This window comes from Triticum dicoccoides, chromosome 1B, assembly GCF_002162155.2.
Source record: "Triticum dicoccoides isolate Atlit2015 ecotype Zavitan chromosome 1B, WEW_v2.0, whole genome shotgun sequence".
Taxonomy (NCBI): domain Eukaryota; kingdom Viridiplantae; phylum Streptophyta; class Magnoliopsida; order Poales; family Poaceae; genus Triticum; species Triticum dicoccoides.
Window position 1 is genome coordinate 52873978 of NC_041381.1, and position 24126 is coordinate 52898103.

The 24126-nt window shown below is 46.4% G+C and overlaps 1 protein-coding gene across 1 annotated transcript; it reads left to right on the forward strand.

Moving 5' to 3' along the window:
• The first annotated feature begins 3412 nt into the window (after positions 1-3412).
• Positions 3413-7386, forward strand: LOC119318506. Its single transcript, XM_037593075.1, has 6 exons — positions 3413-3565; positions 3690-3778; positions 4061-4150; positions 4271-6142; positions 6301-6484; positions 6581-7386. Exons 1-6 carry the CDS (start codon positions 3466-3468, stop codon positions 7183-7185), a joined length of 2940 nt encoding a protein of 979 aa, XP_037448972.1. The 5' UTR covers positions 3413-3465; the 3' UTR covers positions 7186-7386.
• The last annotated feature ends 16740 nt before the right edge of the window (positions 7387-24126 follow it).

Genomic DNA, 24126 nt, shown 5'->3' on the forward strand with positions numbered 1-24126 from the left:
CTGCTCGCATGAGGTTCGGTCAAGTGTCCACCTATGTGCTTTGGAATGTTTGGAAGGAGCGGAATAGATGGATCTTCAATGATGTTCATCATGTGGACTATGCCACTTTTGAGAACGGACATGCCAAATATGGTGGCCATAAGGAGGTAGTGATGGTGTTTGACACTAGTCCTAGTCTTACCGAGGTTGTGATAGAGCTCCAAAGCAAGTTGAATTGGATGGATGAAAGTGATTTAGTTGACTTGATCAGATGGTATAATGTCGGGTTCAGACAAAACACTCGTTGGAGACAATGCATCTCGTCTTCGAGTTCCATTGGCAAGCATGTAAGGTGAGTGTGTTGGCCTCACAAGATAAGTCTTGAGTTATTTTCCACAAAGAAGGTTGCTTCTTGGTTACACATTGAATTGAATCAGCGTGCATCCTCATGTGATGCTACTAGACCGGTTTGAGATGATCCACATGTAGACCTAGAGACCGATGTGTATGACACAATAATGAGCCAATCTTTGAACCTGGTTCGGCATGACCAATATGATTGTCATGACTTGGACATGGAGGGTGATGAGTCCGAGGGTGATGAATATGAGGCTTATCTTCATGTCAATTTGGCGATGTGGAGGAAAATTGCACAGAATAGGACATGGACCATGACATTCCATACAAATGATCCTATGCGGGGGACTCCGAGGATGAAGGCCCGGATGAAGAAAGAGACCAGGATGGTTGGACGACAAAAGAAGCCGAAGCTTACAAGAATGTAACAGGCTAAGATCATCGACATCATTGTCCTGTGATCTAAGCCTCGCCAATAAGACTATTGTTGATGGTGGCACAAGTAAAATTCTTGCACCAAGTCTATCTTCCAAGTAATATAACGACCCAAATGTGTATGGTATTAGTGAAGGAACAATCTTTGACACCTTGGCAGAAGTTCAGATGTGGTGCAAGGACCACACGGTCAAGTACGATCGACCATTCAAGGTGGAGAAGTCAAACTTCACATGGTCAGATGTGGGGAATACAAGAATAATTGTCCGTGGGTTGTCCGTGCAAGATCTATCAAAGGCGGGCCAAAATGGAAGATTACAAAAAGTTCCGTGTTTCATCACCGACTAGTGGCAAGGATATCAATGATGTTGGTGTAAAGGATGATCACCGTCAATTGACCTCCAAATTCACCACATAAAGATTTTCCGCCTCCATAAAGGTACTCCCAACATATCCCATTAAGGCGTTGATAAAGATAGTGAAGGAGGTCTTCAGGTACATGGTGAAGTACAAAAAGGCATGGAAGGTGGTTGGGAAGAATCATACAAAGGGCTCCCTATGGTGTTGAAAGCGATGGCAGCAACAAATCCGGGCATGTACTATGTGGTGGAGCCCCTTCGCTTGACAACCCGGACATACAACAACGCCCCTACTGCATGCCTCATAGAACTACACAGACAAGAGAAATATGTTACAAAGTAGAAACAAATTATATATTGTGAAGAAACTATGCACAACTAGTTACCCAACGGTACAAATAAGCTAGTGTCGCGATACCCCAATTGAGTCTATGTCCCACCCAGAAAACAATTGAAAACATATCAAGGAAGCATTCATGCCACTGCTGTTAGAAAAAAGAACCCAGATGATTACATATCACAAGTATGCTCGGGCATACTGCTGCACCATTTCACTATCTTCCTCAGCATCAACCAAGCACTCCCCAAAGTTCTCAGCAATCCAATGATAAGTTGCACCGACTGACTTCCCTTGCACTCGACTTCTTCCCCGATGAGTCCCACCATAATGTCACGTCATCCCTCAGAGTCTATACTAAAACAAACATGATCTCCTTTTTATATAAAGGAAGTGCCAGGGTCATTGAAACATCCTACAATGTCATGGTCATCTGCCCACAATGGAAAACTATCTGTCTCAGGACGCCATCGGTCAACGAGTGACATGATTGCACAAGGTTCATCTTCGGCGTCGAACAAGACATGAGTGTGATAAAAGGGAGAAGTATAGTCTTTCGGATCTACTTCATGTATCGCTCGTCATACTTCATCTGATCATGAACCCCAATGGACCTTGGGTGAAGCTAGTAAAAACCCTTCCTTCCACCGCCATACACCGTGCATCGTGCAATTATCGTATGACTCATTGATAAGAAACATCCTACAAAATTGCAATGTATCATAAGCCATGTTGTTATTGTGCAAATAAATATCATGCAAATATCCATACAAGTGCAAATATCCACACACTAAATTTTGTATACAGAGAATGGATACACACATGTACAAATAAATACATACGCGCTAATATCCACACTGCAAATAGATACACACATTTGCAAATATCCATACACTAAATCTTGCATACACCAAATATGCACAAATCATTAGGGAAAACCATGCCAAATTTAGTACGAACCCTACCCTAACCTAAAAACTATAAGACCAACTATACCTACCATATCCCTAACCCTAGCATACAAATCCTATACCATACCTATCAAATCCCTAACCTATCATACACATATCCAATGTTTTTTTTTTTCTAAAAAAAGACGAATTCGGGTTTTACCAATGTCGAGATTCCAATCAATAAAAAAAGAAAAACAGAGAAGAGTACCTTGAGGGTCCGAAGGGGAAGAGGACCCACCATTCTTGAGCTCAGATCCACAAGATTTGGCGGGGGAAAAGAAAGAGGCAAGGGGGAGCCAGGGACGAGAGTAACGGAGGGAAGTATAATAACAGAGAGTTGGGTTGGGTTGGGACGTCTCGGCGGGGGCTCGTGTTTTCTTCAATCAAACCGTATGGCGCCCTGGTTTGGCAGGCCGACGTCGCACGGTCAACTCTGACCGCATGACGCCCTTGACCCGGGCATCGTTCTACTATCTGGCATGGCGCCCCGGGGCAGGGCGTCATAAAAGCGGTGATATTTTGAAGTATTTTCAAACCCGGTTCATTTTGTCTGCAAGTTTTCGAAAAAAAAGTTAAATTCGTCGTTTTTCACCGACTCCCACACCTTGGTGCGGCAGAAAAAAAGGAAAAAGAAATCCGGAGCCGTGGACGCAACGGCGTGGCGTGTTGTGCAGCCTCGCCTCGCTGGGAGTGCGCATGCTCATCACTGTGCGCGAGACTAGACCAGGGTGTGGGCCCTCGGCCTTCGCGCCTCGTGCCCACAGCCTTTTCAAACTCGAACCCCCCACGCCCACCGCCCTCCGCTCCCCAACCCCACCCCACACTCACACCCTCCTCCTTCGCTGACACTCCGGCCCCGCTCCTCCTCCGCCCCACACGCAGCGACACGGTGCGTGTACATCCCCCTGTACCATCCCAGCCCGCTCTGCTCGCACCGCCCGGCCGCAGTTCAAATCCTCTTGAACGAGAGAGAGAGAGAGAGAGAAGCCCGGCCCAAAAAGGTCTCAGAGCGGAAAAGGGGGGAGCTGACCAGGCGAGCGAGGCGATGCTGCGCGGCGGCGCCGGATCACGAGGAGGAGGAGCTGCTCCGGCGGCGGCGGCGAAGCCCCCTCGCTGCCCTCACCCCCGCCCCGCGTCGCGCCGAGGTGAGCGGCGGCGCCTCATCCGCACGGCTACTTTGTTGGTTGGCCAGGGTCTCTGTTCTTGCTTCCATTTTTTTTTCTCTCCTCCGATTTAAATCCGCTTTTTGTTGTTGTCGCGGTTGCGCAGCGCGAGGGACGACCGCCGCTCCGGAGCCGAAGGGCGTCGCCGTCTCGGTGCTGGAGGATCCGGTGGTGTCTTCCGTCGAGGAATCCTCTGTAAGCAGCCCGTCTCGCCCCCCTTTCCTCATCTTTGAGCTGCTGCTGCTCTTATTTCGTAGCTAAGATTCTGTTAATTGGTCGATCTCTCTTGACCTTGCGAGATTCATTAGTATCTTCCGAAATGAAGATTCAAATTTCTAGTCCAGAATTTTCGAAATATAAATAAATAATGAGCTTGCTTCATTTTTTAATAATAGATTTGAATGAATGCCGCTCGGCGGTTGACTATTTCTGATATGCTTTGACCATGGGTCCTGATGCTTCCGATGTTTCAACCAGTTCACATTTGAGTTCAAGAGAGGGTCCAAGAGGGCGAGGAAGGGGATGCCGAGGGCAGAAGTGCATAGAGGCAAAGAGAACTGGGGAGTGGTAAGGCGAATCTAAGTTTCCACAAGTGCTCATTTCCATACAAATCTCGCTGCTGTATGAGAGCTCCTACGGTCCTAACCTCCTGAACCTGTGGTGTTGTGTGTTTCCTCTGTTTCGCAGGGAGTCACTAACAAACAGAACATGGCTGCTGCAAAGTCACACTTGACGAAAGAGGGGCCAGAGGAGGTGGAGTTCACTCACTGCGCGCCCAGTATCGTGGCGAGGCTGATGGGTCTCGAGACCGTGCCGAGGTCCAAGAAGGTTCTTGACCGGTGCCAGAGTGACATCCAGAGTAATCCACGGCTGAAGTTGTCCGGACGTGTTGACGAAGTGGCCCGGGTTTCATGCGAGGATCGGCCATGCCGGAGCAGTGGCGATGAGCTGCCAGAACTGAAGGATGTTTTCGAGGTGACTGAGATGGAGAACATGGCAATGCGCAAGGCGTCGCAGTCATGCGACGAGAGGCCACGCCCAAGAAGCAACGATGCTGATCTTGAGTTTGTGAGGCAAAAGTTCTTGGATGCAAAGCGCCTTTCCACCGACGAAGGCCACAGGAATTCTAAGGAGTTTGGTGAGGCACTTGAGATACTGTACTCCAAAAAGGATGTTTTCCTTGAAATCCTTCAGGAGAGCAGTATTGCCTTGTCAGGATTCCCAGGGCACACCCTTGGTTACAGTGGTTTGCAGTGCTCCCCCCATGCGAGTAATGGTGCCGGTGCGCAATCGTTTGGGCAGGACAACCTTTGCAGAATGGAAGTTGACAGTGAGTCCGAGGGTCCTCTTTCTGGTGTGCATTTCGAAGAAACTTCAGATGTGTCATTGGAGCATTCGGCACCAAAAGGGAGCAGGCGTTCATGGAGGCCCTCGCAAATTGTTGTTCTGAAACCAGACCCTCAGAGGAGAAGTTCGACACCGGTTATAGAAAGCCAAGAAACATCGCAGTTTGGTCAGTGGACTGGTGCACGATGGTTGAAGCCCCCACGCCATAGTACGCATAAGCAAGATAGCATACATTCTATGGCACATGGCAGTCTTCAAGTTACAGAGCCAGAAGGAGATACACCTGAACAGAAGCTTAGAATACAAACCTCTAGAAGAGGTAGCAGGAAGAAACCATCTGAGAATGAGCGCTACCTTGGAGTTGGCTGTCAAAGGGAAAAGGCTGCTTCCACTTCTCATGATGAGACTTCGTCAATTTCTTCATCCACGCATTCTGCTGGATCATCGGTGAGCAGAAAGGCCAGAAAGCACCTCTCTGAAAGATGGCAAATGGCCTGCCAATCCAAAGCTGAAAATCCAGTTCCTACTGATACAAGAACATTAGGTGAGATGCTTGAACTGACTGCTAGAGATGCAACGAAGGTAACCACCCAAAAGCGTTTGTCAGATTCAAATACCAATTCCAGTAATGCGCAAGAGATGCCGGCCAGCCCTCTTGGTATTAGCAGCAAAGATGGTTGGAAGACAGGGATTTACCGTGGCGATAATCCAAGAAGTGGCATATCAAGGAATTTTCCCAGGTCCAAGTCTCTCCCGACCTCATCTACCACTGTTGCAAAATTACCGGGCAGGAGGCGCTCTGCACCTAACTTGCCCATTCTGAAGGATATATTGAATACACCCACTGATGATACTGGAAATGGACTTCTCAGGAAGAGATTACCAATCAGAAAAGCCAAGCAGAATGGGCGAGTTATCGTTCATGTAGGAAAGGAAAATATGCTACCTGAGAAAGAGATTTATGTAACTTCAGAGAGAACAAGACACAGTATCTGCACTTCCGATTTACCCAGGACAAGCAACATATATGATGAGCATCCAGGTGATGTTATCTGTAATGAGGATCACACAGCAATTGATTTGGCTATTCCACATGATGATGTGCGAAATTCGAAAGGTCAGGCAGGGTGGACAGAGCAAAAGCTAGCAACACCGTTACCAGAGCCAGAAGAAGACACTGTAATTCATAATCACGATAACATAACATTGAAGGTACACAATGCATTACAATTTTTTTTGTTATTTATTAAGTAATGTGCCATTATTCTGTTGTCAATGTTAGTTTGTCAAGAACTATAAGCTCTGTTATGAATTGTTCAGTTCTGAGACTACTGCTATCTCATTATCAAAACTGTAACATTTGGTTTCAGGAGGTGAAAAGCCAACTAATGGAGAGTGACATTGCTGAAATTGATCACCAAACAGTAAAATCTGCTTATTCTGTAAGCGCTGAGAGTTGTGAATGCTCAAGTCCAACTGCTTCATCGCAACAAAGTTCTGGAGAAGAGGCTACTTATTCTGGAATCTTCAAAAGTGTCAATGATGGTATTCAAGGCAAGCATACCAAAACCAAGTCTGACTCTTCTGCACTTACTATGATTTATATTCTTATCAGTAATCTTTTACTCCCATTTCATCTCATAAATGCAGGACTCAGAGCTCAACTTAAGATGCTGAAGATGGGCGACCAAGTTGATACACGCAGAGATGATTCGGATGCATACTCAAGCGATGAGTGCGATGATACAAACATTTCAGATTACCAGGTGAAGGAAGAGCAGCTACCCATATTTAAGGATGAGGAGGACAGGGACTGCACTTATGTCCAGGAGATGCTTGGCACTGCGTGTGGCTTTCCAGTCTACCCAGAGCAGTGGCAGTTCAGCTCAGATGTGTTCGTATGGCTGGAAAACAAGTACAGCAAGCTGCTCCTGTGGTCGAAATCAGACAGGAAGCTTCTTTTCGATCTCGTCAACTCAATCTTAGCTGACATGACGGCTCCCGGCAGCAGCCTGTGTTCAAAAATCATGATGAACTCCTGGCCTCAAATGGATAGGATAAAGTTAGCTGAAAATGTCTGGCAAACGGCAGTATTCATGCGAAGGAACCATCAGCCATTTGATCTGGACAGTGTCGAGCCTTTGCCCCTGGATCATCACCCTGAGCTTGAAATGTCCGGAGCAGACATTGCTGAAATGATACATGACGATGTTCTAGAAGAGCTTGTGGCCGAACTTGTGTCGCATATCGACTGAAACTCTAGGGGACCTGTAGTGGTTCAGATATTTGACCAGGTAATGTACATAGCCTGCTGCAAATTACTTATTTGCGAGTCGGGTTACTACGATGTAAGATTTGGGGGAGATGGCTTCATGTAGAACATATGGACTCTATATATGCCGGTGGAATACTTCCCCTGCTTTTGCATTAACTCCTTTATTCATGCTTCAGTTACATATTTCCCCATAGTTTTCCTTTATTTAATTTGGATTCAAACTGGGATCGGAAGCTAGCTGCCTTGGCCCAATTCACTGCTTTGCAATAATGATCCATTTGAGCAAACTATCCAAGAGGAAAACACAAATATTCTGAATTTTGGTCTTTGTTTTGTGCATCATTTGTAGTGTAACAAGTGATCCATTTTTTCTTTGATACTTTTGTTTCATTTCATTCTTGTTTGTTATTCATGCATACAATGTTCAATTACTCAGTTCAGTTACAAGGCCAAGATAAGCGAAAACAGAATCTGAGACAATAGTGTTTACTGACAGAAGGCACTTTTTATGTTGCTAAGCTAAAGTAGCCCTAGATTAATGCTGAATAGTAGCGCCATGACATAAGTTATCAAAGCTAGCCATAACTTTTTTCTTACCCTCAACAGTATCATGACGTTCATAAACTGTGCAAATATGTACATAAAAAGGTATACTCATGCTAATATGCTAAAGTAGTCCTTGGCAGAATTGGTCAAACGATGGGGAGAATTTGGATGTCAAAAGGTATACTCATGTTAATACTTCACACAAAAGGTGTGAATTGATTTGTATGACATTAGCACGTGGGCAATCAAATTCTTGGAATCCTAGTAAACCTTTTCAAGAACCTTTTAGAAATTCTACACATATGCGTTCAGCGTTCTGACCGTCAATTCATATTGGATACATGAAATCCAACATCTTTTTTTTTCGAAAAGGGGGACTCCCTGGCCTCTGCATCAGAACGATGCATACGGACACATTTATAGATAAAAAGAGGTTCAACAAGGTCTTAAGGTCTTGAAACAAATAAAAAACGGCAAGTTCACACAGAGCCACAACGCCAAGAAGAAAAGGCCCAAAAGCTACAACCGACTGGCATAACAAAAGATAGGTAAACTAATCGCCTATCCTATTACATGACCGTCATCCAAACCGGTTGAAGATATCCCGCGCTACCATCTCTCACCGGGCAGATCCAGTAACCAAACGCTCCCTGGCCTCCGTCGGAGTGAGTAAGGACCACATACGGATCAGCGCAGTAGCTCGGAATAAAACCTGCAAAAAATGAATAGTTGTTGTTTTGCTAAAAGTCAAATGATTTCTGCAGTTCCAAATTGCCCATAACAACGCGCATACTCCTACACGAATGTGTCTAGCTGTTTTGGATTCTATTCCAACAAGCCACGTTCCAAATAACGTACTGTCCGAATTCGGGGGAGTAATGTTAAAGGCAATGTGCAAGGTGCGCCACAGCACTCTTGTCAATGGACAATCAAAGAAGAGGTGCTTGATAGTCTCGTCCCGATCACAAAAAATACACCTAGTAGATCCTGTCCAGTTACGCTTAACCAAATTATCCTTTGTTAAGATTACTTGTTTATGCACAAACCACATAAACACTTTAATCTTCAAAGGAACTTTCACTTTTCAAACATGTTTGGAGCTAGGAATAACACTAGAGTTAATGACATCGATAGACATCGATTTGATTATGAATTAAAGACGGAGATCAGGGTCATATGCTCCTGGCCATTTAGGTCTGGGAGTTTGAACTGGTGCATCATGGCTCCTTTGCATCGGCATAACAGTAGGCACAGGGGTGCTAACATGAGCAAAAACTAATCTTCAGCCTCCTTCATATCACCAATTCCTTGATACCTACCGTGCCTACCAATATATGTTTGTTTCTTTGTGACACATGTAGCTGGATCCATCTTCTCCTCAGAGGAAATTTACGATGGGTCTAGTGCCGCGAGTAGAACTGCTAGATATGGAAGCCGAGGCTAATGCCAGATGGTCGCTTAAATAGCATTGGCATGGCACTCATCAGTGTATGGTGTGCTCCGTACAAGAGACTACGGCATCACGTGGAGAAAATCTTTTTCAGTACAATACAACTGATATGATAAATTATCTACGTGTGGCACGGATCATGTGTCTCTACGGATGCAGAAAGGTAGAGAAGGCCTAGCTAATTTCTTTTTGAGGAAAGATGGCCTAGCTTCTTTTTTTTTCGAAAAAACTTCCAATCTATTCATCTTCAATCATGGCAGTACAACAAACATCAGAAATAAAAATTACATCCAGATCCGTAGACCACGTAGCGACGGCTACAAGCACCGAAGCGAGCCGAAGGCGCGCCGCCGTCATCGCCCCTCTAACATCGGAGCAGGGCACAACTTGTAGTAGTAGACAGTCGGAAAGTCGTCGTGCTAAGGCCCCATAGGACCAGCACCCCAGAACAGCAACCGCCGCCGATGAAAAATAACGTAGATCGGAAGGATCCAAATCGAAGACACACGAACATAGACGAACAGCGACCAGATCCGAGCAAATCCATCAAAGATAGATCTGCCGAGAAACACCTCCACACGCCTACCAACGATGCTAGACGCACCGCCGGAACGGGGGCTAGGCGGGGAGACCTTTATTCCATCTTCAGGGAGCCGCCGCCGTCTCGCCTTCCTGAGTAGGACACAAACCCTAACAAGATTGAAAAAAACGACTAAAAACGGAGCCCTCCAGCCGGCCCTTGCCAGGATCCACCGCGCCTCCATGGCCCTAGGGCCACCGGAGACGGAGTTATTTACCCAAAACCACCACATTATGGGCTAGGACAACAGACCAGTACCACATTTGAGACAGGGCACAAAAAACCACCAAAATTGCGTCTAATCTGTAACACGGAGCACTGATTGTCTGATAAGCATGCGGAAATAGTGAAACTGACAAGTTGGGCCCACCTGCCAGGCTGACGTGGCATGCTTGTGTGGACAATATGCTGAGTTGGACAAGAGACCCACCCGTAAGTGACTCACTATTTGTCTCTTTTATTTTTTTTTCTTGTGGGCATTTCAACAAACAGGTAATGGGCTTATCAGCACACTGGGCGCCGCCGGTGCGGCTCGCCGCCCTTGCTGGTCGACGGCCATCTGAGACCTGGCCGCCGATGTCAAGCTGCTGGAGCTCCCCTCGGTGCCCCTTTGTTTTTCTCCTCCTTCTTCCTCCCAGATTTCCCTCTCTCTCAAACATGAGCAAACTGCCATTCCCGCGCCATGGATGAACTCGACCTCACCGCGCCGCCCCGACATCGCCGAGCTGCCCCGGCCCTCTGCTGCGCCTGGATCCAACGAGTTTCGGCCGGGAACGTGTGCTCGCGGCGATCGCAGAGGCCCTGGTTGCGACCGTACAGAGGGGGGAGGGGTGCCGTGGTGGAGTGCCCTAGTCGTGTCCGTGCGCACGGTGCCCGGCAGGAGGCCCTGGCCACGCGCGCCGCCATGGAGCGCTCTGTCCACGCCCGTGCTCGCGGCTCACGCATGGAGGCCTTGGCCAAGCGCGCTGTCGTGGAGCGCCGTGGCCATGCCCCGTGGTCGCCGCGCCCGACGGGAGGCCATGGCCACCCCCGTGCTCTGCTCGTCCGCCAGGAGGGTCTGGCAACGAGAGGTCATGGACATCCCCGTGCTCTGCTCATCCACCAGGAGGGCCTGGTCGCGCCCAACGGGAGGCCATGGTCACCCCCGTGCTCTGCTCGTCCGCCAGGACGGCCTGGTCGCACTCGTCGGGAGGCCATGGCCACCCCCGTGCTCTGCTCGTCCGCCAGGAGGGCCTGGTCGCGCCCGACGGGAGGCCATGGCCACCCCCGTGCTCTGCTCGTCCACCAGGAGGGCCTGGTCGCGCCCAACGGGAGGCCATGGTCACCCCCGTGCTCTGCTCGTCCGCCAGGAGGGCCTGGTCGCGCCCGACGGGAGGCCATGGCCACCCCCGTGCTCTGCTCGTCCACCAGGAGGGCCTGGTCGCGCCCAACGGGAGGCCATGGTCACCCCCGTGCTCTGCTCGTCCGCCAGGAGGGCCTGGTCGCAGTCGTCGGGAGGCCATGGCCACCCCCGTGCTCTTCTCGTCCGCCAGGAGGGCCTGGTCGCGCCCGACGGGAGGCCATGGACGGCGGGGAGGATCGCCGGGGTGGGGTGGCTTGCCGAGGTAAGGCTCTGGCGGCGGCGCTGGAGAGAGAGGGGGTGAATAAGACAAAGGCTGACAGGTGGGGCCTTTGGCCACCTCAACAAATTATCCAGGTAGGCATGCCATATCGGCCGGCCAGATGGGCCCAACCGGTCAGATTCGCTGTCTTCGTGACCGAATTCAAGCATCAGTGCTCCGTGTTACAGATTAGGCGCAATTTTGGTGGTTTTTTGTGCCCTGCCTCAAATGTGGTACCGATCTGTTACCCTAGCCCATAATGTGGTGGTTTTGGGTAAATAACTCCCGGAGACGAGGCAGACCTGCGCCGGCGCCGGCGAGATGCACGAACCCTAACTTCCTTTCTTGGAGGAGGAGGAGGAGGCGGAGCCCTGGCTTTAGGTACGGAGAGTAGGAGATGTTCACATGCGAGGGCCTAGCTATTTTGATAAAACAAATTGACTCAAACATAAGAACTGCAAATAATTTTCGTTTCTTTGTGGTGGAACACCATTAGCAGTTTCTCAGATTTCATCTCAGCTATCGTGTATTACTACAAATATTCTTCCTAATGTTCTAAAGTTCTTTTTTAGATAAAAGGCACAAGTTGCGCTCGGCTTTAATAAATTAATAAAGCCAATAGGGGCTACGCTTCAGACAAAGTCTTACAACAAAGAAACAAGTACCACACAGAACAAACACAGAGCAATATTTAAACTACGTTAAGACGACGCCTGCTCTAGGAACAACGTTGATGTTCGCTCTCCCATTGCTTGCATGAACTTCCTTGTGGCTTGACGCGCTGCATCAGAAATCAAGCCGCATCCACGTCCTACCTCTTCCCCAGAGGTCTCTATTGCTGCAAAAGGAGATGCCATTTGAAATTGTAGTCAGCCGGGTGTTTAAGGATTTTGTTTTCGAAAGTGAGCTTGTCGCGGCATGTCCATAGCGCCCAAGCCATCGCCATGAAAGCTTACGTTGATGGCCTGAAATAGAACCAAGAAGCTGGAGCATGTCGAGGTATGAGCGGGGATCCAAACTACATCTTAGCCCCTGGCGGACGCAATTCCATAAGAACATTGCCGGAGGGCATTTGAAAAGGTTGTGGTCCGCATCCTCTGTAGCATCCCACAAGGTACATTTGCCGTTATCCGAGCCGTGTCTCCGAAGAATGTTTTTGACCTGACGGGAGCCTATCCTTGCTGGCTTGCGAGGAAGATTTTAGCTTTGAGCGGGACAGCCGCAGCCCAAAGCGGTTTGGCGAACGGTACCCGAGGTCCTCGGATAAGTTTTTTTTTTACAAATCAAGAGCTTTATTACTCGATTAGAAGGATTACATGGGAGCTGAATACAATTAGCTAAGAAAGGACGCATATAATTTATCCACAAACATCTCCTCCTCTTTTGTGGCTTGCTTTGCACACCGATGGGCCGCTTCATTGGCTTCCCTTTGCACAAACACCAGACCACATCTCATAAATCCTCCTAAAAGCTCTTTGATTTCATGGCAAACAACTGCATTCGCTGCTCTCTCTGAAAGTTCGGAGTTGCACATCCTAACCATCTCTTGAGCATCACTTTCAACACGTATCCGTGAGTACCCCATGTCTTTGGCTAGTTGAACCCCGTCCCGGATAGCGTATGGCTCTATTGTTTGGGCACTTGATGCAAAACGATACCACAAGGCTTGCGCTCTAATTAGGTTGCACTCTGAACCTCGGACCACCAGACCTGTGCTTCCGCACCCTGCCTGCTCAAGAAATGCCACATCCACATTGATTTTCAGGGTCCCTTGTTCCTGTTGAATATATGAGCAAATTACTACGAGTTTTAATCTGAATAAACAGAAGATAAATCATGACAGCACTAGCAGAGATTAAACTGATCATGCGAACTAACATAGTAGATGAACAAATCACATCTAGGGCACATACTAGAAACATGAATTCTACCACGATCTCAAACAGGAAGGATTGAATCACATATGGTGCAGGGGGAGCAGCACCGCCGGCATTGATGTTTTTGGCCATGTCGTTGAGGACGAAGTTGCCGAGGTCGGGGAAGAAGTTGTCGTTGGCGAAGTCGTCACCGCCAGCAGTCGCGCGAGTGCGCTCCCCAAAAACCTAATCGCCCCTCTCCCGTACAGGATCACGAGGGGCGGGGTTCCGGAGGCCCGCTGTCCCTTCTCGCGGTGCACGCCGAAAGGAGGGATGGAGAAGACTTGCGTGGCAGCGCAATGATCTGGAACGGTGGTGTGAAACCATACAAAGTGGCGGCGGCTAGGGTAGACGTCTGCCTGACTATATAGTGCGTGCCGGGTAGGTCGTGCGAGTAAACCCCACGTCCGAGTCGCGATCCAAAAGAATCGAAAACGGTTCAGTAATTAAAGCGTTTGTTAATTTTTAATTAATGACTCATTAATTTTTTCCGAGCAGCAAAAATATAGACAACATGCATAGCTCTGCCCTCGGCTCGGCTCAATCCCATAACCCGCGGCGCGTTGTGACGAGGCGAGGCAAGCAAGGAGGAGGAGTGCGCGTGTAGGTCTCCTCTTCTCGTGCTCATACAAGTAATAGAAGAGCTCACCTTATAAAGAGGTGCAAGTCTCACTCAACTTCCGTGGTGGGTCTAAACTTAGTCTCACCCACTCCACTCACATGTGTGCATGAATGGGCCAAGAGAATTTCAGAATTTTAGTTGGGCTGTGTGCCAAAAGCCTACTAGCAAAATTCCAACAATCCCCCACAAAGTCTCACTGGCACATTTCATCATTTAGTTCCAAAATATTGTTTATATACCGGTGCTCAGTGGAGACTATAAAGTTGAACTTCCACTTAGAGATTTACGCTACACTAGATCGCAACTTGAATAGTGGACTATGTCTTGAACTACAAGTTTTCTACGAGACTAATTTCACACAAATTCTTGACCGATACTGGGCTGTTGCAAGGCTTCCCCGCGGGTGGAGCGTACACGTCATATTCCAGGGCCTTTCATGAATTTATTATAGAACACCCAATTCTCACCGACAGCAATGTTAACAGTTAAATTCATATAGGTGTGTTCCTCAGGAGATGCTCTGCAGGATAACATCTCTGCTTACTCAAATAAGCCACTTGGAACACATTAAGATAAATATCAACCTACCATGCAGATCAAGAGAGTATTGCATCTTCACGGAGTGGGATAATTAAAATAGGGATACTCTCCTCTCAGCTGACCAATAGCTTGTCTCCCACTTCTACTTCACAGGATCTCCAATCACATAGAGTGGATTACCACTATGGACAACTCATGCGGTGGGTCTCAAACCCATCTCCATCGATGCATTATCTATCACATTATGTGATGGACCCTTTGTGAAGGGATCTGCCAAAATTTTCGATGTTTGGATATAATCCAACATAATAACTCCGGAGTTCCTCAATTTTCTGACAGATTTTAGTCTCCTCTTCACATGCCTTGAGGACTTCATATTGTCCTTAGAACTGTTTATCTTGACAATCACAATTTGATTATCACAGTTCATCAGGATAGGGGGTATTGGTTTTTCAACCATAGGTAAGTCCATCAAAAGCTCACGAAGCCACTCTGCTTCAACAGTGGCAGTGTCTAATGTTGTGAGTTCTGCTTCCATAGTTGACCTCATTAAGATGGTCTGCTTGCAAGACTTCCAGGAAACAGCACCACCACCAAGTGTAAAAACATAACCACTTGTGGCCTTAATCTCATCAGCATCAGATATCCAGTTCGAGTCACTATAACCCTCCAGTACCCTTGGATAACCGGTGTAGTGAATCCCATAGCTCGCAGTGCCTTTCAAGTAGTGCATAACTCTCTCAAGCGCACGCCAATGATCATCTCCCGGTTTTGACACAAACCGACTCAGCTTGCTCATAGCAAAAGAGATGTCCGGCCTCGTGGCACTCGCCAAATACATGAGCGAGCCAATAATCTGAGAATACCTCAGTTGATCTCTACAATCCGTCGATTCTTTCGAAGCAACACACTAGCATCATATAGAGTTGGAGAAGGCGTGCAGTCGCTATATCCAAAATGACTCAAGATCTTTTCCACATAGTCAGACTGAAGCAGTGCGATCCCACCATTCTCATCTCTCAATAGCTTGATGTTTAAGATATCATCAGCTACTCCTAGATCCTTCATCTCAAAGCAACGAGATAAGAAATCCTTAACCTCCTTGATTATATCAAGTTTGGTTCCAAAGATCAGTATGTCGTCGACATACAGACAACGAATAACTCCTTCGCCCCCACCATGGCGATAGTACACGCACTTGTCACCATCGTTTACTACAAAGCCTGCAATAGTTAATGTTCTTTTGAACTTCTCAGGCCACTCCTTAGGAGCTTGTTTAAGGCCATATAAAGACTTTAATAACTTGCACACCTTTCCTTCCTGACCAGGCACTACAAAACCATCTGGCTGATCCATGTAAATTTCCTCCTTCAACTCTCCATTGAGGAAGGCCGTCTTAACGTCCATTTGATGAACGAGAAGACCATGTGAGGCAGCTAGTGATAGTAGCACCTGAATTATGGTCAGTCTAGCCATGGGTGAGTAAGTATCAAAGAAGTCTTCACCTTCTTTCTGGGTATAACCCTTAGCCACAAGCCGTGCCTTGTAGTTTTCATTTGTACCATCAGGTCTAAGCTTCTTCTTGAACACACACTTACATTCTACAGGTTTACACCCATAAGGACGGTCAGTGATCTCCCAAGTTCCATTAGCTAAGATGGAATCCATCTCACTACGAACAGCTTCCTTCCAGTAGTCAGCATCAGGAGATGCATAGGCTTCTGAAATAGTTCTGGGTGTGTCATCCACAAGGTACACAATGAAATCATCACCAAAGGACTTTCCAGTCCTCTGTCTCTTACTCCTCACAGAAGTTCCATTGTCACCCTCAACATGATTCTCAACGTGTTCCATCGCAATGATGGGTTCAGGTATTACAGCGAATTACTCACTAGATGGAGTAGGTATCTCCTGATTTGATGAACTCGACATATCCTTCATAGGAAATATGTCCTCAAAGAAAGTTGCATCATTAGACTCCATAATCGTACCAACATGCATGTCGGATACCTCAGATTTTATTATAAAAAATCTATAGCCAATGCTATGAAAAGCATAGCCTAGAAGAACACAATCCATGGTTTTTGGTCCAAGCTTGCGCTTCTTGGGAATTGGTATACTGACTTTCGCCAAACAACCCCAAGAACGTAGGTAAGAGAGTTTCAACCTTTTCCTTTCCCATTCCTCAAATGGAGTCATGGTCTTATGCTTTGTGGGAACTCGGTTTAGGACATGACATGCAGTCATCAGCGCCTCCCCCACCATTCCTTGGAAAGACCCGATGTGTCTAACATGGCGTTAACCAAATCAGTTAGAGTCCGGTTCTTTCTTTCGGCCACCCCATTAGACTGAGGTGAGTAGGGAGGCGTCCTCTCATTGATTATACCATGTTCCGCACAAAACAAATCAAATTCATTGGAAAAATACTCTCCATCGGAACTTAGCCGTTTAATTTTCCGGTCAAGTTGGTTCTCTGTTTCAGCTTTATAGTTTTTGAAGAAAGTTAAAGCCTATTTTTTTTATTTTAGAAGATACACATAACAATATCTAGTAGAGTCGTCAATCAACGTCATCAAATATCTCTTTTCACCTTTTGTCAACACTCCATTCATCTCACAAAGATCATAATGTATAAGCTCTAGTGGCGCCAAGTCTCTTGCCTCAGTAGTCTTATGGGACTTGCTAGGTTGCTTAGCTTGCACACATACTTGGCACTTGGAGCCTTTGACAGTAGAGATTTTCGGAATTAAATTCAAATTGGCTAGCCGCGTCATGCAACCAAAGTTAATATGACAAAGTCGTGAATGCCAAATATCAGACTCATTATTGTGGCAAACATTATTAATAACTTCAGTGCAAATATCTCACAAAGATAGGCGGAACAAGCCTATGCTCTCATAGTCTTTTCCAACAAATTGTCCATACTTAGAAATTACAGCTTTATTGGACTCAAAAACCAACTTAAAACCATCTCGACATAAACGAAACCGCTAACGAGATTTTTATTGATGGACAACACATGATGAACGTTCTTCAGACGCGCGGTCTTCCCTGAAGTAAACTTAAGATCGACCATACTGACACCTCGAATGATAGCATGTGACCCATTCCCCATCAGCACGGGAGAAGTCCCTGTGACCTGGTAAGAAGAAAACATAGAGGCATCAGCACAAACATGTACATTGGCACCGGTGTCAATTAACCAATCAGGAGATTGAAATACTGAAAGGATGGTAGGACAAATACCTTACCCTGATTCCTTCATATCAGTATCATCGATGACAACATTACCGGACTTGCTGCTCTTCTCATGTTCACGCTCCTCAAAGCGGTTAGGACACTTCAGAGCCCAGTGATTCCGATCGCCGCAGACATGGCAAAGTCCCTTCCCATTCTTGTGAGTATTCTTCTTGAAGTTGGTAGAATGTGACGGCTTGTTCTTTGCATCAAACTTGCCTTTGCCCTGAGTTTTGTTCTTGTTATTTTTTAACTTGTTGGGCTGGAAGTTCTTCTTTTGTACCATGTGGGCACTAGAAGCTCCCTCAGCAACTCGAGCACGTGTGTCTTTTGCTCTCGCCTTCTCTTCAACATCAAGAGTACCAATGAGATCCGCAACAGAAAACTCATGTCTCTTGTGTTTCAGGGAAGTAGCAAAGTTGTTCCACAACGGTGGAAGCTTGGCAATGATGCCTCCGGCAACAAATTTGTTCGGCAACACACACTTGAAGTACTCGAGTTCCTTTGCGAGTGACTGTATCTCATAAGCTTACTGGACAACCGAGCGCTCATCACTCATCTTGTAGTCATAGAATTGCTCCATGACGTACAACTCGCTGCCGGCGTCCGATGCCCCAAACTTGGCCTCGAGCGCAGCCCACATGTCCTTGTCGTTGTCAAATGACATATACAAATCCACAATCGAATCGCTAAGAACACTCAGAAGGGCGCCTTTAAAGAGGGTATCGATCTTCTCAAAAGCTTCCAGCTGTGCTGGATTAAGATCACCCTCATGCTTGCCCTTAGTGGCGTCATAGCAACACATGGTCTGAAACCAGTAGACTGCTCTCATGTGCCACCACTTATATTGCACCCCCTTAAAAGCAGGCGGCTTCAAATGCGCAGCAAAACCATTCAGAGTAAATTGCCTATAATTAGGTTTTTGGATTGTTGAATATATGAGCAAATTACTACGAGTTTTAATCCGAATAAACAGAAGATAAATCATGACATCACTAGCAGAGATTAAACTAATCATGCGAACTAGCATAGTAGATGAACATATCGCATCTAGGGCACATACTAGAAACATCAATTCTACCATGATCTCAAACAGGAAGGATTGAATAACATACGATGCAGCGGGAGCAGCACCGCCAGCGCTGATGTTTTCGGCCATGTCGTTGAGGACGAGGTTGCCGAGGTCAGGGAAGAAGTCACCGTTGGCGAAGTCGTCGCCGCCAGCAGTCGCGCGAGTGTACTCCCAAAAAACCTGATCGCCCCTCTCTCGTACAGGATCACGAGAGGCGGGGTTCTGGAGGCCTGCAGTCCCTTCTCGCGGTGCACGCCGAAAGGAGGGATGGAGAAGACTTGCGTGGTGGCGCAGTGATCTAGAATGGTGGTGTGAAACCATACGAAGTGGCGGCAGCTAGGGTAGACGTCTTCATGACTATATAGTGCGTGCCGGGTAGGTTATGGAAGTAAACCCCACGTCCGAGTCGCGATCCAAAAGAATTGGAAACGGTTCAGTAATTAACGCGTCCGTTAATTATTAATTAATGACTCATTAATTTTCTCGAGCAACAAAAATGTAGACAACGTGCATAGCTCTGTCCTCGGCTCGGCCCAATCCCGCAACCTGCAGTGCATCATGACGAGGCGAGGCGAGCGAGGAGGAGGAGCGCGTGTGTAGGTCTCCTCTTCTCATGCTCATACAAATGATAGAAGAGCTCACCTTATAAATAGGTGCAAATCTCACTCAACTTCCATGGTGGGACTAAACTTTAGTCTCACTCACTCCACTCAATGTGTGCATGGATGGGCCAAGAGAATTTCAGAATTTTAGTTGTGCTTTGGGCCAAAAGCCTACTAGCAAAATTCCAACAGTTTCGGTGCTTGGCAGCGAGCTTCCTCACTGGTTAGCACATGTTGAGTAGTTTGCCTTGGTGTTCTAAGGTCAACGGCATTATCAAGAGCCCACCGGACAAAAGCTTGAAATGATCGTCCCTTCTAACCATGAGTACGAGCATTCCTTTCTGACCATACTGTCCAGCAGCCACACAATACCATGCATACAAAATGGTTTGATCCCAGTTTTCCTTCAGTTAAATTTGAAGCCCACGATTGTGGATGTAACACTGGAATTTTTATCTGCATCATGGTCTTCATCTCCTTCCAGAAGAGTATCACCCAAGTGCATTCGAATAGGGCATGGGTTATAGTTTCCTCCTTGCCACATAGGTCGCAGAATGGGGTCTTTTCAATGTGTAGAGTAAGCAGAACAGATTTACAGGGTTCAAATCCTCTGATAACTCTCCACCAAAAATTCCCGACACTTCGTGGTACCTCTATCTTCCATAGCATGTTCCATAAGGCATTTCCTGTTGTTCCTGACGAAGACGGTTCATAGGAATGTCTCATTCTTGTGCTCAGAATTTTATACGCCCATGGAACTGAAAAGGTACTATTCCTCTCCAACTCCCAGGCCCCACATTCTTCACCCTAATTACCTATGGGCGTTTTAGCAATGGCCTGCACATCAGGTGCTACAAAGTTTGCTTCCAAGACATTAAGATCCCAACTATTATTCTCATGATCAATAAGCTCCTCCACCTTGGTGCATGCAGCCCCTGGTAACCGAATAATTGGACCATAGCCATGATTGCAGGGTATCCAAGGGTCCTTCCAGATTTTAATACTCGCCCCAGCCCGAATATGTTTAATCGGCTCTAGTTTCGGACATTCTCTCCCATGTAGTATTGCCCTCCAAATATGAGAATAATTCCTCTTTTTTGTTGCTGCCAAGAAATTGGAATCATGACAGTATCGGCCTTTGAGCACCTTTGCACAAAGCGAGTCAGGATTGATCAATAGCCTCCACCCTTGTTTAGCCAACATGGCTTGATTAAATAGGCCAAAATCTCTAAAGCCCATTCCTCCCTCACATCTTGGGATAGCTATGTCCTGCCACTTTTTCCAATGCATTTTCTTTTTCTTCTCATCACCCCCATCGGAATCTTGCAACAATACTTGTGATCTTTTTGCAGGTCTTCTTGGATAGTCTAAAACATCCCGTTGAATAGCAAGGGATTGCTTAATATATGGACTTGATTAGAACTTCTCGTGTTGCACTACTCATCAGTTTTGGAGCCCACCCATTAACTAACTTCTTGATATGCGTGACAATATGCTCAAATTGACTCTCTGATGAGCGTCCAATAGCTGTGGGCAGCCCAAGATACTTTTCAATCAACGCTTCTACTTCAATCCCTGAAATATTATGTGTTGCCGCCTTCATCTCTTCAGTGCAATTTGCATTAAAAAATATGGCATACTTAGCTTTATTCACCATCTGCCCTGAACCTTCTCTGTATGTATCGAGAATCTCATTAAGTCTGGCTGCACCTTCACTTGTTGCCAGTGGCGAATCAACTGGGCAGGCTTTAATAGGCTTGAGCCTGCCCTCCAGCAATGCAAAAGGAAATTTTAGTACTCCCTCCGTTCGTAAATATAAGTCTTTGTAGAGATTCCATTAGATGGACTACATATGGAGCAAAATGAATGAATCTGCACTTAAAAATACATCTATATACATCCGTATGTGCTTCATAATGAAATCTCTACAAAGACTTATATTTAGGAACGAAGGGAGTAGTTTACATGTTTCTAGTAGTATGTTAGAAAATTTTAACCTTGTTTGCACAAAAGAGCTGGAAGTTAGTGTCTTTTTTTTCCACATCATTAACTTTGAGCCTGCCCTTGATTTTCTTACGAGATTCGCCACTGCTTGTTGCCTGAATAAAGATTAGACAGTCATCCGCAAAAAGGAGGTGGGAGACCCAAGGGGCATGGATACCAACTCTAGTTCATTTTCGTAAATGAGAACCATATGACTTTAGCAAACAAGTTAAACCTTCTGCACATAGAGAAACAAGTAAGGTGAAATTGGGTCGCCTTGGCATATACCTTTCGAGGGATTGAAAGAGCTAAAAACGCCCCATTCACACAAACAGAGAAGGATACTGTCTCCACGCAAGCTATCACTCGTTCAACCCACTTATCTGCAAACCCAAGTTTCATTGAACTGCTCGGAGATAGTACCACTCTACCCTATCATACGCCTTTGCCATATCAATCTTGATAGCACAAGCACCTGCTTTCCTTTTTTTTTCAAATAGTGTATACACTCATAGCGTGTTAGAGCATTGAAATAAGACGACCCGATACAAAAGCACTTTGTTTTGTGGAGATAATTTCATCTAGTATTGGTCTTAACCGGAGAGCCATTACCTTAGATACAATTTTGTACAACACATTTCACAATGTGATCGGTCTGTACTGAGTACAATCTTGAGGTACTTTGATTTTTGGTACCAAGACAAGCACTGTTTTATTAATAGCCTCCGGCATATAACCTGTTTTGAAGAACAACTTGACAGCCACGCACACATACTCCTTCAACAAATTCCAGTGCCTAATATAGAAACCCGCAGTAAAACTATCAGGCCCCGGAGACTTACTAGGATGCATCATAAACAAGTAATTTTCTATTTCAACCTCTGTTACTAGCGCACATAATCTTTGGTTCATCTCCTCTGTAACCTTGCAAGGGATAGAGTCTGTAACTCTCTCGGGTCTAGTTTCGCATAGGTAGATTTGACTACGACGATGCCTTTGGGTTCGAGAGTCCATGTCACCTTGTCAGGCTTGTTGGATAAAATAACCCGACTGAGTGAAACCGACAACACGTCCCACACCATCCTCTCGTTGGGGTTTATGTTTCTGACGAATGGAATATTCAGGTGGCTGTTGGAAATAACATGGCGGACAAGAATGTTTGGATCTGAAGCTATCAGGGAATAGGATCGGGTGAGAAGCGTACAGAGACATGTTGGAGAACCATTTTGCAAGCCAAAATTTCGTGTCTACACCATTCCGCACCTGGAAATGCCCCCCAAGGAAATCTCTCTGCATTTCCTAAGCCCATTTCAAAATTGTGAACCCGGGCCCACGTCCGGAAAGAAAAAGGAGTTAGGAAAATATTTGTATTTCAATTGTTTTTGCCCCAAGATCCAAAGAGTATTCCATAAGCTTCCATATCCATTTGGTGATCAGCGCAAGGTTCATCTACTTATAATTAGTAATGCCCAGGGGCCCTTAACCTTTGGGATTGCAGAGGTCCTCCCATCAGATCATCTGATACTTCTTTTTTAAGCCCATCAGCCTCCCAGAAAAATCTAGACCCATGGCAAATGAAGGGATTGCCGAAAGGGAAGCATATTGGTGAGGGACATGCGAGCACCCGAGGACATGAGTTTTCCCTGACAAGGATCCACCCTTTTAGCCACTTTCCCTACTGTGGGGGGCCATTCAACACTGGTTAGAGCTTTGTCGGACGCTGACAGGCCAAAGTACATGATAGGGAAGACTACAAGTTTACTGTTGAGTAAGCTTGCAATCGTGGCTCCTTCTCTTCCATTCCCATGGACACATGAACATGACCTCACATTTGGCGTAGTTGATCTTGAGTCCCAAGATAAGCTCAAAACAAACGAGGAGAGTTTTAACCGTGGCTATACTTTTGGAATCGGGTTGAAACATGAGAAGCATATCATCAATGAATTGAAGACGGGAAATGCCTCCCGGAATTAAGTTTTGCACGACCCCCTTTAATTAGGTGGTCGGCCTCCCTGGCTTTGAACCACATAGTTGAGAGGGCATCAAGCACTAGGTTAAGAAAGTAAGGGAGAAACGGGATCATCTTGTCTGAGGTCGTGTTTGTTCCTAACGTTTGGGCTAACCTCCCAATGATACAAATGGAAGTTGGGCCTCTCGAGATCAAATCCATGATTTTATGGATGAAACTAGGGCAGAAACTCTTGCGGCTCATAACTTCTCTAAGAAAATCCCAGCTAACTCAATTAGCGGTGTAAAGTCCCAGTCACACCCTTCGATGGTCGTTACTCCTAGTAGGATCTAAACTGTTCCCACATATCAAGCTGAGCACACTTAACTTTAGAGTCCTTTTTGAATGGGCTCTTGGAAAGAAGGAATTCATTATTTATATGAGTAGTCTAGCATCCCTATTAAGCCAGGCTATCACATCATCACCACTCATAGGAACTGACGTCCGCGTTGGGACACAAGAACGTTCCCTCTTGGCACATATGCATGTGCATCCAGTCCGACACATGAGTCATGCCGTGTGCCATGATGGGCCACAAATGTCATGCACAACATGATCACACACTTGGCCCACAAACATCCGTGTTGAGGGTCGTATCTGATACCAACTTGCACGCCGGACACACCCTCCGGTGGTCGTTATTCGTAGCAGGATCTAGACTGCCCCCTGTGCACTTTGTCCTCACTTGAGCGCACCTGGACCAACTTCCCGGTTGGTCACCCATCCTGAAATTCCTCCAAGATGAGCATGCTTAACTTTGGAGT

Bases quoted from the DNA above. Each gene is read 5' to 3' on its own strand.
- LOC119318506 (XM_037593075.1), top strand. From the start codon at position 3,466: ATGCTGCGCGGCGGCGCCGGATCACGAGGAGGAGGAGCTGCTCCGGCG. The intron at 3,779-4,060 runs GTAAGCAGCCCG...TGTTTCAACCAG, and splicing joins CTTCCGTCGAGGAATCCTCT to TTCACATTTGAGTTCAAGAG. The intron at 6,143-6,300 runs GTACACAATGCA...ATTTGGTTTCAG, and splicing joins ACGATAACATAACATTGAAG to GAGGTGAAAAGCCAACTAAT.